Below are 16,173 nucleotides of genomic sequence, written 5' to 3' on the forward strand. Positions count from 1 at the left end.
AGTAGTGTAACTCGAGAGCAGCAACTCGGCTCCGCTATGCTGGTCGCCATAGACGGCGTATACATGTAGCTAGTCCACGCGCTAAGCGCTCAAACCGAAACCGTGCCACTCTTCCAAGAATTGGGCGAACGCGGAAATGAAAGGAACGCATTCTATAGTTAGCCTTAATTCGTTTAATTAACTGTCCACGACAGTTGCGGCGAAAACACGGTATGAGGCAGTATACCTGATCATGAGCTGTTGGTCGGCGCTAAACGCTCAATCTGTCTATACCGCTCAATACCGTGCACAAACTGAAACCTTCTGTTCTGGTTACGCACCTTGCATTCGATCACGATAGGACGACAGTGGAAAGAAACAACATTCTCAATACCCTTCGTAGTTTCGCGTTACTGTCCTGTGAACGACCTTTCTTTTTCTTCTTTTTCTTTTCAGTTTTTTTTTATCCAGTCGTATATCTTTACTCACTGCAAATGAATTTATCGATTGCCACGAGAAGTGAGCAGAATGAATCAATAAAGAGGGATGGGACGGGTCGAAACAACACTGGCGCTAGTTATTTGCGACGAGTTAAAGGGACACTAACAACGAGAATATACTACGCTGCATTAGCAATATGTGACGTATATGCGGAAAGTGGGAATGCTTGTTCTTACCGTGAGCAGTATAAGCTTGGTGCGGGCCGCAGAACACGGAAGACTGAAAAGGCAGGGTGGCCGACGCCCCACTGAATTTCCCGCGCAACAGCTTCTTGTGACGTCGCAGATATCGACAGCGTTTCCTTCGGTTGTGTTCTTAGATTTACGGGTGAGCTGTGACTGCCCCATTGACATTTTTAAAGAAACCGAGGACTAAAAACCTATAGCGAGTTTTGATAACTTCGGCTGCGCCAGAACGGACCGCCCAAATGCGAGACCATACTTTCCAACCTTGTGACGTCACGCTGACGTTTCGGTGCTGAAGTTTTGGAGTGGTAAAGGCAGCGCGAAAGTAATGGAAGAATGGGAAGACTTGAATCATACTGAGGTGCTGACTACAACCACCTCACTTTACTTGCTTAAACGTGTGTTTTACCATTACTAATGTCGAACCAACTATGCCAAGTTTGGCCTTCCTTTCCCCCTCTATCTTGCACATCTTGCACAAAAGAAAAGAAAAAAAAAAGAAAAAAAAAAGAATATGTTTTGAAACAGAGTACGCTACGTCATTAAAGTAATTTTGTGTTTCTCTTTAGTGTACCTTTAACCATGCTTCATTTGAGTTGCAATGCACGTGGCAGTATGAACTAAAAGCCAAGCGTGTTGTACCTGAACACGCCGGTCGCCGTTGCTTTGAGTACGCCGTTGCTTTAACTACTATATAACGTGAGCGGAAACGAGCGGCTTCTCTAAAAAAATCTGGAGATTTACAAAGAAAATTCTGCAAACATGTATACGTTCAGCTAGAAGTTTCCAGATGCAAATGAATACTTGGCCACGGTATAGACGTGTCGCCGCTTCTTCAAGCCGACCGGTCGACAAAGGCGCAGTCACTTTCCAGGGCAGTGCGTAGAAGGCCGTGAAGCTTTCCTCGGAGCCCATAGAGGAAGCCTTGGCAAACAGCGCGCCCCCGTACCTTCAATAGAAGCTGTAAGCCCAAGAGGCAAGCCACAGGTCTGTGGCTTGTCGATCGTCACGCCCGGCGCCGTCGGCATCGCCGAAGCTGCGGGCTGTACGGGCGAGGAAATGTTATTGTGCACGCACGTGCTCGGGCTCGGCCGAGAGGCCCTCGGCGGGAAGGCATACCGCATCGACGCGGATTTAACCAGCCCCGGGTGACTGAGGAACACCGAGAGACAGTTTACGATGGAATATGGCAGCGCGCTTCGAAACGAAGGAGGTATAACACAGCGAAAAAACATGAGCGCTGTACCGTGTTACGTCCTTGTTTCGAAGTACGCTATCATTGTGGTTAACCAACTAGCCCACGAGTATGTCTTCAGAGGGACATTTACGACATTCATATTTGGCGCCAGCATGTCGAAGTGTCCAACATGATCGAGTGCTGATCAATTACACTCTCTTTGAAATATTTCGTCGTGGCGCAGAATAAAAAATCACACCGATTAATTTTTTTTAATATTCAACCGCAGACATGAAACAGGGCCCGACTATGGAAGGGACCAACGAGCATGATAAACCGAACATGAGTTTCGCTATTGCACAAGTAATCTCCAAACAACCTCTAGTTATACCCCAGTTGTATTGCGTTTAGGGCTTTCCGTGCCAAAACCACCATCTGATTACGAGGCACTCCGTAGTGTGGGACTCTGCAAATTAAGTTTGACTATATGCATCTAGAATTCTTTAACATAAAAAATAAACATATATATGTATACACAAGCGTTCTTGCGTTTCGTCCCCATCGCAATGCGACCACCGCGGCGGTAATCGAACCCGGCACCTCGAGCTCAGCAGCGCACGCCATATCCACTGTAGTATACCGTGGCGAGTCCTTGCAAATCGTAACGCACCATTTAATACTCGGCCGTCTTCGGCTGGTTTTGCCTTCCCTTGGGACCCATTCTGTAACTCTATAACAGACTCTACCGGTTAACCGCACTACGCATTAATGGCGCGCCCAGCTTCATTTCTTTCTCTTCGTGGCAGCCAGAACACGCGTATTTGCTATATACACTCATACAGCTCTCTTCCAACTTCTTAACAACATTATAAGGCCGTCATTCTATACGTTACACCGTTCTGTTGCTCCAGCTCCATTTCAAGTTGCTTTATTATCCGCCACGTTTTGGCCCCAAGCGCGTGGTGCTATAGTATACAAGCTGAACGCATTGGCCGTTTTCCTAAGGGATGGCGGCTAAATTCGCGCTAATACGGTATACAGAGAGGCGTGCGAGCGATATACCGCGCTACACGTGGGGGAGCGCGCCCGCGCGACCGGGGCGGGCGCCTTCGAGATGGATTTGCGCACTTCCGTCAGAAAGCCCGCATCTATTGCGTCACTATACCACACGGCCTCTTCGCTGCTGCAGGCGCGTGAGTGAGCGCGATTTTCGTGGGTGCACCCCTTAGCGATGTTCGCCTCACCTCCATGTATACCTATATTTATAAACACACCGTTACTCAGTCCAACGGTCTTGGAGGCGCCGATACCTCGTTCAAGGACCGACTTCCGCGAAGTATTCCCGCTCCCTTGAGATCTGCGTTGAGGAACGGTGCGATTGATAAAGATAGCGCAACGAGATAACGACGGTTGCTATGGTACAGTACAGATATAAAGGAGTTCATTTCGGGACATTGTTTCAGCCTTCTCGACTGGATGTTTGTGGTTGCAGGGGAAAGGGGGGAGGTTGCGTTAAAGATTGCAGAAATGTTGACACTAGATGTCGCCATTTTATTTCATTTTTGACGCGTGTATGTATATACATATATATCCACTCACGCGAGGACTGATATACATGTAGACCCGTTCCTTTCATCTTAATACGCGTGCTCAGCCCCAGATAAGCATTTGATGATATGAACGGCAGAGAGGACGCGGGCCTGAGGTATACATTTATTCAGCAAGCTGCTTCTGCACTGGGGAAGGGGAAGAGCTAGGCAGACGGAAAGCATGAAGAACAAGTTTGGTGACGATGATAACCGAAAGGAGAGGCAAAACACACAGCGGGTAAGTCTACCCACAGACCCTGTAGCCCAGACCCCGTATACTTTATAAAAATCACCGCCCAACCACTCCGTACAGATGGTTAACCAGCGAAGCTGAAACGTGCGGCTCCGGTGTTTATCACTGGGTTAATCCCGACGGTATAGATTAAAGTATTTCTCTATTATCGGTTACGTCTTTGGGTGTTTGCTAATGAGGTTACACACACGTTCGGCTGCGACGGAGAAAACGACGTCACTGACAGTATGCCCGTATAGTCCGGCGTTGTCACATTGCCGCTTGCGATCCTTCAGAATTAAATTGCTTCAAAATTAAATCTATCCGTCATGTAAGACAATGAATGGCTCACAGCCCCTTAACCAATGGCTCATAATCCCGCAAACGCGGCCTCCCCATTACGACGACAGAAGAGAAGTGAAATTCTATACGCGGGAATGATTAGAGGCAACGCATCCAGCTGTGGAAGAAGACGACGACGCTCGAGAAATTGCTGATGATGATAGTTTCTGCGTACAGGCGACGGACGGGCGAATCTGCTAGCAGTAAACATCATCATCAGTATCATCAGCCTATATTTACGTCCACTGCAGGGCGAACGCCTCTCCCTGCGATCTCCAATTACCTTCATCACCTCACATAGTTTTCTGCCGTCCTCGACTGCGCTTCCCTTCTCTTGGTATCCATTCTGTAACTCTAATGGTCCACCGCCAGTCAGCCTCTAGAGTCCGTAAAAAAGCACGTTTATCCAGGCCAATTACTCACAGGGGACCCTGATCATGAGAAGGAAACTTACAGGAGAATAAAATTGGGTTGGAGTGCATACGGCAGGCATTGTCAAATCCTGACTGGGAGCTTATCACTGTCGTTCGAAAGAAAATTGTACAATCATTGCATTCTACCGGTGCTAACATATGGGGCAGAAACTTGGAGGTTAACGAAGAAGCTCTAGTACAAGTTAAGGACCGCACCAAGAGCGATGGAACGAAAAATGCTAGGACTAACGTCAAGAGACAGGAAGAGAGCGGTGTGGACCAGAGAGCTAACGGGGATAGCCGATATTCTAATTGACATTAATAGAGAAAAAAATGGAGCTGGGCAGGCCATGTAATGCGTAGGATGGATAACCGGTGGATCCTGCATGATGCAGCTTCGCCGTAAAGAGTCGAGTAAGTCCTGGATAGCGGGAAATCTAGATCTTCACTTAAGCCAAGGACCCACCCTCGTATAACATTCTCTGGTAACGGCTGGATGTCAAAGCGGGCAAGAGCACCACATCGGCCTCTGTCGATCTTCGTGTACGTACCGAGGGCTGTCACATATAGCACATGCATGACAAAAGCTCACTGCCTGGAGGCTGCAGTGCCTCGCATTCAGGGTCAGTGCTTCATTGCGAGTAGTGCCATTATTCTGGCAGTTATAGTCCATGGCTGCCGGAATAATTGTTTACCGTGGACTATGGCGCTATACTGCCAGAATAATCACACAAAACAGCGAGTATGAAAAGCACCGAATATGCAATAATCGTCACGTTCGCTCAGTAGCGCAACCAGTAGTTTGTTATACCGAAAATCGCTTTTTTTTTCCTTTGGTCGTAGGATGTTGGCAGTTTTCTTGGGTGTGGTAAAGAGATGCGCTCGGGGCCTTATATAGTTAGCCTTGTGGCGTGTGTATACTTTGACGTTATCAGCAAACGCAGCGCAAAAGGAAGCTTATAGGATGTTGTATTTATTCGTTATATAAAGAAAATATGTATAGTTAGCTTACCAGCTGCAAAGAAGGCAGCGAGACAGTACATAGCGCCTCTTTTCCTTCTTCCCTGGTTTTGCGCTACCATATCATCATGTCTGCGCACTAACTGGCCCAGCAGTGCGTCTTGATCGTGTGTGCTTTCTCGGTGACGCTGGTGTAATGCTCCCCCGTATTGCGCTGAGACTAAATGCACCGATTATCTCATAATTAAGCTGCTCCCGCCATGAGCCCGAACTGTACACCGAAAAGACTGGCTGTTTTATTGCTTGATATATTGTTCGCTTGCTGGGTTGACCGACTAATTGATTGGCGTGCTGGCGACCAGACTCAAACCAGATCAGTCGGTGACTCACACGACGATTGTTGGCGAGACAAGACGAATTGATTGAGTTATTGACTGATTGCTTGATTGGTTGACTGATTGGTTGAAAAGTTTGCATAGGACCAAACCGGTCTGTGAATAGTTGTGATTGTTTCGCGCAGCTCTCAGATGCCGGAGAGCGTCCGCGGCCAGATGACGATGGAGAAGACGCCCAGCTACCTGGTGCGAGAGCGTGTGCCCGCCAGGGTGCGCGCCATGTCCCCGTCGGTGAAGCTGGTGCTGGTGCTACGGGATCCGGTGACGCGCGCCGTCTCGGACTACACGCAGGCCGCGGCCAAGGGACGCGCCAGGCGCTCCTTCCTACACTCGGTCACCGACAACCGCACCGGAATGGTGGGTGCGACATGAGTGTCGCCTCTCTTCTTCTTTCAACCGATTCGTTCCAACCGCGTTGCTGACGACAAATGTGGCATGTGGTACAAATACGTCGTAAATTCAGCACTTAAGAAACCGACGAATGAAGGCACACAACAAACACCTTTTAATTTGCTGTGTTATTTTTTGCAACGCCGTCACTCGGCGTCTTCCTTTTTCTCGGCTTCTGATCCCGACTTCTGGTTGTCAGAGCAGTTGTCGGCATCGGACGGTGCAAACGGGCGTCTTACATTACCGCGATGTCCATGTCTCGACCTTCCGTGGTCACCGTAGCCAAGCCCTGACCTTGCGTTCATTCGTCGACAAACTGCTCGTCCACGTGGCCAACATCAGGCTGCTCCTTGTTTGCCAAGACACCGGAGAGACCGTACGCATCTAGGATGTTCTTCAGATAGTCTGGCACTTGTGCGTCGGCGCCGAACCGGGCCTTGAACGCGTGTTCAAACGAGCTCTGAAATCCGAGCCTCCTGAGTGCCCCGAATGCGCCGAGAGAGTTGGGCGGCTGGGACATGGAGTTGATGCGGTAGGTTTCTCTGGCGATGACGTTTAAGTACATTCGGCACACGTCGTCTATAACGTCTTCGCTCACGAGTTCGTCAGCCTGGCTTTCCCCCTCGCTTTCTGAGTCGGCTGGTTCCCCTGAAATGCCGTCGGCGAGTGCGAGACAATGTAGCGTCTCCCGGCGGGGCTCGACCAGTGACAGCGATGACTCGAATCTGGCCCGAGTCTCCGGAACAAACGCGCTCGGTCCTGCAGCATCGCTGTCCTCCACGGCGGCGTAGCGCCGAGTCGACCCGTCCTCAGAGACGTCCTCCTGTCCTTTCTCCTCGCTGCGTTCATGTGGCTGTTGCCCTTTTCGTCCATGGTGTGCAGCTTCCGTGGACCAAGCTGGGGGTGTGTAGTGTTACGTAGACTAAAGTCGCAGAAGTCCTTAAGCAAGAAATGGTTCAGGTTGCTTAGTTACAAGGCACTGTAGGCGAGACGAACAGCACACTTTGTCTTCTTCTGCAGAGAAGCGAACATTCGCTGTCAGTGATGATGGTAGCAAGGTGGCGCCACCATGTCAACAGCCAAGTAGTTTAAACGAAAAAGGTGCAACGTAAAATGGTCTAAATGAAAAAATGACTCCATCTCCCGCTAAAGGGAACCATGTGTGGGGAAATGGTTAGCTTGAGCGGGAGATGGTTTCGCGGCAGCGGCCCGAGCGCTCATCGCGGCGCTGCACAGGAGAGAGAATGAGGTGCGCGCGCTCCGTCATTTTTATACCGCGGAACTACCGTAGCGCCCCCAGCGGAGTATGCAGCTGTCGCACCACCTGTCGTGCGCGCCGCTACGGATTCCTAGAGGAGAGAAAGGGGGGAGCGTAGGAGAGGAAAGAGAGCGGGAGGGGACGCGCATGCGCTGTGGGGGTGTGGGACGCCGCGGGAGGGACGGCAAAGCCCCCGCCATAAGATGCTTCGCATCTAAAAAGAAACGAAGAAAACAGAAGAAAGTGACGTGCACGGGACAAGGGACGTGGCCGAGTGTGCCGATGCTTTTCGGGAATACGCGTAGAATTTTTCATGTCGAATACAAAAAAAAAAGAGAAAGAAATGCTGGCTCTCCCGTAATCGAGCGTAGATGTAAGCATGAAATGCCTACCATATGCCGTCTTTTGCTACCTCCTGTGATGCCGCCGCCTTCGTCCGCTTTTCTTCTTCCAACAGTGCAGCGCGCTCAGCGTCTGTCGCTATTTTTTCTTCTTGACATGGACCGCTCACGACTCACGGACCGCTGGCGTTCAAAAGAGCACAGGCAACCCTGTCTCAGTGCTAAAAGAGCTATGTTGCCCTCTATCTGTCTTTTGAACGTCGCTATTGGAAATGACAAATAAAAGTTCAGCGTACTAGAAGCTACGGCTTGAGTGATATTGTGAACAAACATTGGAAAGAAATCAGAAAACCGCAACAGCGGTTTTTCTCGATGCCTGCCGCAGGCTCAATTCCATTCCACGAAAACTACCCCATCGCCCGACATGGCGGTACCCGTGTTGTCAGCTTCAAGCTGAACGCGTAGCCGTCCTTATAGCCGTATTTCGGCTCGTTTGCCCCTTTCAAGTGCTTATAGAGTTTTAGCTTTACCCTTAACCTCTTGGGACTGGTTTCCAAATATCGAGGGAAGAAGGCATAGCCTATGGTGACACCACGGGTGACAATAGAGTTGCTATACATCCCTATTGGCAATATACTAACTTGGCGAAGCACCAGCACTATTAAAAACATATGGAGTTTTTCCACCATCCCATAATACCACCATCCCATAATGAGCCACGCTGTACTGTGGACTCCGGATTCATTTGGACCACCTGGGGGTTTTTAACGTGCTCCTAAATCTAAGTACACGGGTGTTTTTGCATTACACCGCCATCGAAATGCGGCCGCCGTGGCCGGGATTCGATTCCGCGACCTCGTGCTTAGCAGCCCAACAACATAGCCACTAAGCGGCACGGCGGGTGCAAAGTATCTGCAAAGTATCGAATGACGCAAACAAGAAACGCACGGACAATTTTGTCTCGTACAGCTTGGCTTTGCTCACGAAAGCTCAGCGCGTATTATTGAGATGACTGAAATGGTCATTCTCGTTCACAAAAAAAAAAAAAAAAAAAAAACGCACGAACCTGTTTGAATGTACCTTTTTCGGTTCCTAAATGCGCCTTAGGCGATTGACTTTGATGACGTGAGAGAAACTAACTTGGGGCTCTGTCATACACCGGCGACGGAGAGTGGTCGCGTGAAAGACCGCGACTGGCGAGCAAGGAGTAACTTACGGCGACCGACATTTTTACTCATTTATGGGTGTTTCGTGGGTGTTCGGTTGTTCCATGGCTAACACCCTCACGTTTAAGGGGTAAGATCGACTTGTTGGTGGGAACTAATGATGGCATCTCATTTGCCGACTTTTTCTGGCAAGTAGAAATGATGCTGGCTGCGACAGATGACACGAAAAGTGCATTAAATAAACTTTCAAAGCTATTGCTGTGGGATATTTCTGTGCACCCAATGTTTTCAGCGTTATCACACTTTTCAACCGCGCTTTTTCTCATCGCACGTCTAGTTAGAGCTCGTTGTCGTGCTCTATAACATGTTGCTATATACATACGCTCCAGGAGCATTTCCGCCGTCGGCGTCGCCGTGATGTTCCGTATAAAGTCTAAGTGCGGCCTCGCGCCGTTTTCTGTGGGTGCGAGTGAAAGCAGTGCGAGGGTGAGCCGAGGATGGTGGCTCGATCTCGCACACAGTCTTCCACTGCGCGCAATTAAGGCACCGAGGGGGAGGGGTGGGGCGTTGTACTCCGGCGGTGGCTGCCTATGGTGCGGCTGAGCACGGCCCCTGTCGTGAAAGCGATCTGCGATGAGCACAGTCTAGTTGCGCCGAAGGCTGATGGCTTCGTGTTTGCAGTGTTCTCGCGGCTTAGTGTGCGTTGAAGGGAGAGACGGCACGAAGGTCAATTCGCTCGCAGCTGCGGCCGCGCCTCCTCACGCCAGCGTTTTGACAGTTAGAGATGGGTCGCTCAGGAGCAAGCCGGATCTTTTGAGCCGCTCTTTTTAAAGAGCGAGTGAGCCGTGGTTCAGTAAAAGTGAGCGGCGGTTCTTTTCGAGAAAGGGAGCCGGTTCTTTCTCCGAAAGAATCGTCGCTCACTTGAACCACGACTCGCTCGTTCTTCAATATGAGCGGCTCAAAAGAAGCCGAAGACGAGGGGTGGAGGCGACTCTTGCGAGGAAGGGCTGGAGGGCAGTTGCTTTCTCGCACTGCTTATAGATGGCGCGGAAGTCGCACCGAGCAGAAGAGACGGAACGGTTCCCCACGGTTCACAGAACGAGAGAGCCGGCTTCCTCTCTCCGAAAGAACCGCCGCTCACTTACTGAACCACCGCTCCCTCGCTCTTCAAAAGAGCGGCTCAAAAGATAAGGCTCGCTCCTGAGCCACGGTAAGTGAGCAGCAGTTCTTTCGGAGAGAGGAAGCCGGCTCTCTCTCGTTCAGTGAGCCGTGAGGAACCGTTCCTAGAGAGCGCTCAGGAGCGAGCCGGATCTTTTGAGCCGCTCTTTTGAAGAGCGAGGGAGCGTTAGTTCAGTAAGTGAGCGCGGTTCTTTCGGAGGAGGAAGCCGGCTCTCTCTCGTTCTGTGAGCCGTGCCGGACCGTGCCGTCAGAGCCTTGTCTTCTGCTGGGTTTCGAGATTTCATTTTCTAACCGACGAGTGGTGGCCGGCGTGGGCAGACTCGCGCTACTCGTACTCGCTCGCAGTGTGGTGTGCGCAGCAGTCACTTTGGTTTTTTGTGCGTCCCGATGCCACCAAAGGGAGAAGTAAAGAAGCCTTAAGGATGGTACCGTTCGTTGCCTGCTGCTGTTCGAACGATGTCTCACGACTCTCACCGATCGCACATCGTGCGTTGGCGCAACAACACTTCGAAGATGGTCTTCCGTGTCTTTAAAGACAACAGGTGAACGCACAGTTTACGTCCTGGTCTTCATTTGTGCTAATTAGTGTAGTCATGAAAATGTCGCTCATGGCATCCAGTTCATTGCATTCTCTGAGCGTGTATCATTAGCACATCGTTAAAACGAAGCGAATGATCTGTTGTGTTGTAATAGAACTTCATTTCTTCTTTTTCTTTTTTTGTCCTTGCGCATGATGGCATGATCGCCAGTATCGCGCATGCGCTCGAGAGAAGAAAAAAAAAAAATACGAAAGGTGTGTGCGGTAGTGTTGTGGATATTTAGTATGATTTTTGTATTGTACTTCAAGAAATGATTTCGACATTCATTTTGCATGGCGTTACAGCTCACTCATATTATAGTGCGCGTGCATACAAGAATAAATTACTAAAGTTGAAAGATAATGTACAATAATTTTGTGTTCTTATTTTGACCAAAGTTGATTTTAAAGTACCACAAAAACAGAAAAGCTCCTGTAATGACGATGAAGGTACTTTTTTTCTGCAAAAAGTAGGTCGCATTCTGCCTGTTACAGTATTATAAGCATTTTATCCTCAATATGAGAAAAGAAAGTTTCATTAGAACTAAAAATCCATGCTTTAAAAATATGTAAACATAACCTCTAAACATAGCGAAAATACCAATAACAAGGTTATCGTTTTTTTTTTCAAAGCCAAATAACTATAGAATATGCACAACACAGGTGACACATTTAAGTCAACCGTTGAGCCGTTCAAATGAACCGGTTCATTTCAGTGAGCTGAGCCGTTCCGAGCCGCTCACTGAAGTGAGCCGTTTTGCCCATCTCTAACAGTGAGTATCCGCGGCCATCGAGTGAGATGTGTTATGGTTTGCTGGTGCGCGCGGGTCACATGCATGTTAATTTGGTTAGTAAGCGAATGCTTGCGAGTTTATATGGCCGTTACAACTGTTATCCTTACTTCGTATAGTTGTCTAATAATCGGCTATTGCAATCGATATGCTTTGTCTTTCGGTCGAAACTGCGACTTTTCTTAAAGCCCTAACGGTAGGGGCGTTACCCTTGGGACAAGCAAACACCCTTAAGGGTGTAAACATTTTTAGGGTTTACATGCCCGTCGCCACACCGAAATGTTTCGCGATTGGTGCCGGTCGCGTCTGGTCGCAGCGCCGTCGCACGTAAGCTAAATAAACTAAGCGCCCGCCTGTACAGATCCCCTGTTCCTGCGGCATTGATTTTTTCAGTAGGTTGTAGGCTTGCGACTGCAGTCGGCACGACTGAAAAGTTGAAGCATCGAGCGATTGACCTCAAGCAGTCGACCAAAAGCGACCACTCGCGACTCGAGTGTATGCAATTTCACTTCCGATTTCTGATTTCTACGCCGCCTGGTTTACCAGATCGTCAGTTTCTAATGACGTATACTTCGAGCTCGGCATGCGTGTGTCGTAATTTCGACCTGACATCGTTAATTACACGCAACGCAACGTGTTGCGCAGGTTGACGCCAGCAAGCCGCTGGTGCGTGTCGGCCTGTACGACGAGCACGTGTCCCGCTGGCTGGAGCACTTCCCCCGCTCCAGCTTCCACTTCGTCAGCGGCGAGAGGCTGGTGGCGCAGCCCGAGGCGGAGCTGGCCTCGCTCCAGCGCTTCCTGGGCCTGAGGCCGCCCTGGGTCGGGGCCCGGCAGCTGGTCTTCAACAGCACCAAGGGCTTCCCCTGCCTGCTCCGGGAGCCCGGCGCGACGCCCCACTGCCTGGACCCGTCCAAGGGTCGCCCCCACCCCAAGGTGGACCCCTCCCTCGAGAGGAGGCTGCGCGAGTTTTACGCGCCCCACAACCGGCGCCTGTACCGCCTCATCGGCAGGGATCTCGGATGGCCGCCTTGAAGTGCAGTGCGTCGATGTTGAATGTAGTATTATGTAACGTGCGCTTGCAAAGAGCCAACTCTCTACAGATGTTTGAAAGATATTGTGTAGTGCCTGCCTGGTAGTCCGTGGAATGACGACAGCGCTGGAACCGCAGTTTCTAAGTGCTCACCGACTCCTTGACTCATTCGAGAGACCCCGAACCCAAGGTCGATGCCCAATTTTATAGAGGCTCCTCCAAGAGTTCTACACACCTTACAACCCATGCTGCTGTGCCGCATTATCGGCAGGGATCGACTTCGGGTGGCCGCCTTGAAGTGTATTATTGCACCCATAGTGAATGTAGTAAATGTCATGTGTGCTTGTAAAGAAGCATCTCTTTGCAGATGCTCGAAGATCTCCCTCAAGCTGTTTAGTGCCTCTTAGTATACGTGGAAAGGAATCAACGTTGGAACTGCGATTGTTCACCACCAACATCCTTCCGGTGGCTCCAGTTCTTCACCCACAGAAGAGTCGACCTTCGACATAAGGTGGACTCGGTGTACTCGACGGGCTCCTGCACGATGTCATGCGCAGATCACGACCAGTGCCTGTGGCGCGCATAATCGGCATACGGACTTGGGATGGCCGCCTCGAAGTGCGCAGTACGGCTATATATAGTATATCCCACCATGTTTGACTGTGTATCAAGTGTGCTTGGTGCACAAGAACCAGCCCTCTTCAAATGCTACCGTGTTTTGTATAGTGCCTAGTAGTCCGTGGAAAGAAGTCGGCCCTGGAATTGTCTCTTTGACAGTGACTTCCACCGGTGACTTTCGCAACACGTTCCGGGGAATCGTCGATGCGCCTCCGGCATCTGCACGCGCAATTCACCAGCTGGTACAGACCCTGGCCGTAGCCACCGTGAAATGCGCAGAAGCCAGTCTCCTCATCCACATAGACAGTCACATCGCTGCGTACCAGCGTGGTGAACGCTGGACTACATGCGCTCGCTATATTTATACTTTGGTTCGACAGCAACACTGGTGTACCGTGTCCCCAGCATCGCGAAGAAGCTGCTGTTTTAGCAAACGAAATGTTTACCGCAGGAAATCGCGGAGGAACTACGCGTACGGATTGTGTTTTAGTGAAGTACAAGTGTTACTTTTCTTTCGATAAGTATTACAGTTAAGTGGGACCGCTGTATACGAACTCTTCTGTGACACGTAGCCCCGAACAGTATGACGGAAATATCTGCAGTACCGGTGATGGTCTCAAGATAGCAACGTATTTGTCTGAATGTTGCAGTGTATATATAAATACGTCGCGTGAAGCGTATTTTTTGAGACGCCAGAGTATCGGGTGTGCTTCGATCAGCTTGCATATGTGACAATAAAGTACCTTGAACGCAGCATTTCATTTGAGAGAACCTCGTGATCAATTTCTGATTCCCCCCTTCGTCCCCACTCTAGAATCTATGGCGTGTGGGCAGTCTATACCAAAGTAGTGGCTTCAGGGGCCACACTCTAGTCAAGGTGCGTGACCGGGCCGTTGCGTGACTCTCGGTAAAAAAAAAAAAAAAAACAGTGCACCAGCAGACTGACAGAAGAATGACCGCTTGTCTACGTTTCTTGTGCTATTCCTCCATCCGCTGTTCTTTACAATATTAACTAGTCCACAAAGGCATAAAAAAAAACATGTATGTGGGTCAGTTTTGGAGGGGGGGAAGAGCCTAGTGATAAAGTCTAATAGATATCCTATGGACATCCCCTGCCAGAACATGGATATCCCAGGTATGTGTTCAATACACGCACAGGACGTCCCTCGCACGATCGTTTGGCACCTTACGTGTGTTGCAGGCATCCCTTGCATGTGCGCGAGGGACCAGATGGTGATAAGATGTGTGGATTGCAAGGCCATGTGAGGGCCTTGTGCAGTGCTTACCATATAAAAATTACAAAGCTGAGTGACAGATGCAGCGGGCAGAACGCGCACAAAGCAAGTGTCATATGGAACTATCCCAAGTTTCCGAACTGCGTTAGAAAATATGCAAAGTAAAATGTACAGCATACGGAGGGGACAGGTGTGTGGGCGTGTAATATATGAAGGAGAGAGTGAAAGTAGAGGGAGAGGGGAATTGCAGTGGGCTGCTATCCCCCCCCCCCTTTCGAGAAAATTAAAACTACCGTGCTCAATGACTGCAACGCCATACTCGGACCGCATGGTGGCCGGCGCATTTTGCGCCACCCTTGAGTGCTGGCTGATCGCCGAGAGGCGAAATGCAGTCACGATGAATCGCACAGACTCTCTCGTTCATATGATTGATATAAAACTGTATCTGCTCGGTGGCGCAAACAGTGCCGCCAGCCACACTCTCCCGGTATACGCGTTTCAATCGCCGAGCGCTTTACATACGAACTGTAGACATGATGGCATCGACTTGTCATTTGATCACAAAGAAAACGTAGTTATGTCACAAGGAAGCTAAAAGACGAAGCCTCATGGGAGGACAACTATTCACGTGCGGGCCGAAAAAGGTACATACTATCCTCAATAGGATATTCAGAGTTATATAGGTCCACCAGATGTCCTATATTTGTCTCCGAAACGGTGTACGGATATTAGGACTTCAAGTGGATGCCCCACGGACGAAGTGCTTCCAAAGCGGGAAGGAAGATCCACTCTCGGTTTCGATTATTGTTATTATTATTATTATTATTTGGTTTGTACAATATACACACAAGGACACGGAGGAAATAGGAAGGGAGCAAGCTGACAACTGCCACCGAGAGAGGCACAAAACCTGCCTACTCTTTCAGGAGGAGGGAATAGAGGAAATTAATATAGGAGGAAAGAAAAGAGGAAATAAATAAATGACAGAGACACACACAAACAAAACAAAACAATACAGGGAAAGGTGCAACGATGCACTGTATAAACTGCGTCCGTCTTTCCTAAAGCAGTCAGTGATTTGAAAATGAAGGGAGTCGTTAAACAAACAAAACTTAAGTCGGAAGATTAATTAATTCTTTCAGGGCTATTCGCATTCCTTCGAGGAAAAAAAATTCACTATAGCGCATAAGAAAGAAAAGGCAAACTTCCCCTTTCTCGAATTTCGCGCGCAAATCGCGGCGCGGCATGATGAACAGAATCGTCCTGGTTTTTTATGGCATTTTGTTCTGCGCCTTTTTTCGTCCACAAGAAAATGAAAAAAAAAAAAAAAAGTTTGGTACTGTGCTCAAACTGTTTAAGCCTTTCTTTATCAATCTTCGTGCACATAATCTCGAAATCTACGGCGATCTTACACAGAATATGAAGGCGGAGTAACCACCCGGGTTTTGCGCGTCTTGTCCTTGCCGGCTCCATAGCAGGCGCGACCTAGTATAAGCATATTCCTGAAGTTCGCACTACTTATATATTTCTCAAAAAATGTCATTTCTCTCTCTCCATAGATAGATAGATAGATAGATAGATAGATAGATAGATAGATAGATAGATAGATAGATAGATAGATAGATAGATAGATAGATAGATAGATAGATAGATAGATAGATAGGCCGTTATTTGTAAATAGCCTGCAAGCGCAGATTAAATGGGCCATGTCTTCCCGCACTTCGCATGCAGGACACAGCGGCGACCTTGTGGGTCGCTTTTTTCTAGCGTTTGCAACATTTAGACAAATTCGGTGTATTCAGGAATAAAGCTGCA

The 16,173-nt window shown here is 49.2% G+C and overlaps 1 protein-coding gene across 1 annotated transcript; it reads left to right on the top strand.

Moving 5' to 3' along the window:
- The first annotated feature begins 5,899 nt into the window (after positions 1-5,899).
- Positions 5,900-13,893, top strand: LOC119454325 (heparan sulfate glucosamine 3-O-sulfotransferase 6). Its single transcript, XM_037716286.2, has 2 exons — positions 5,900-6,130; positions 12,121-13,893. Exons 1-2 carry the CDS (start codon positions 5,906-5,908, stop codon positions 12,505-12,507), a joined length of 612 nt encoding a protein of 203 aa, XP_037572214.2. The 5' UTR covers positions 5,900-5,905; the 3' UTR covers positions 12,508-13,893.
- The last annotated feature ends 2,280 nt before the right edge of the window (positions 13,894-16,173 follow it).

The sequence above is a fragment of the Dermacentor silvarum genome, chromosome 5 (genome assembly GCF_013339745.2).
Source record: "Dermacentor silvarum isolate Dsil-2018 chromosome 5, BIME_Dsil_1.4, whole genome shotgun sequence".
NCBI lineage: Eukaryota > Metazoa > Arthropoda > Arachnida > Ixodida > Ixodidae > Dermacentor > Dermacentor silvarum.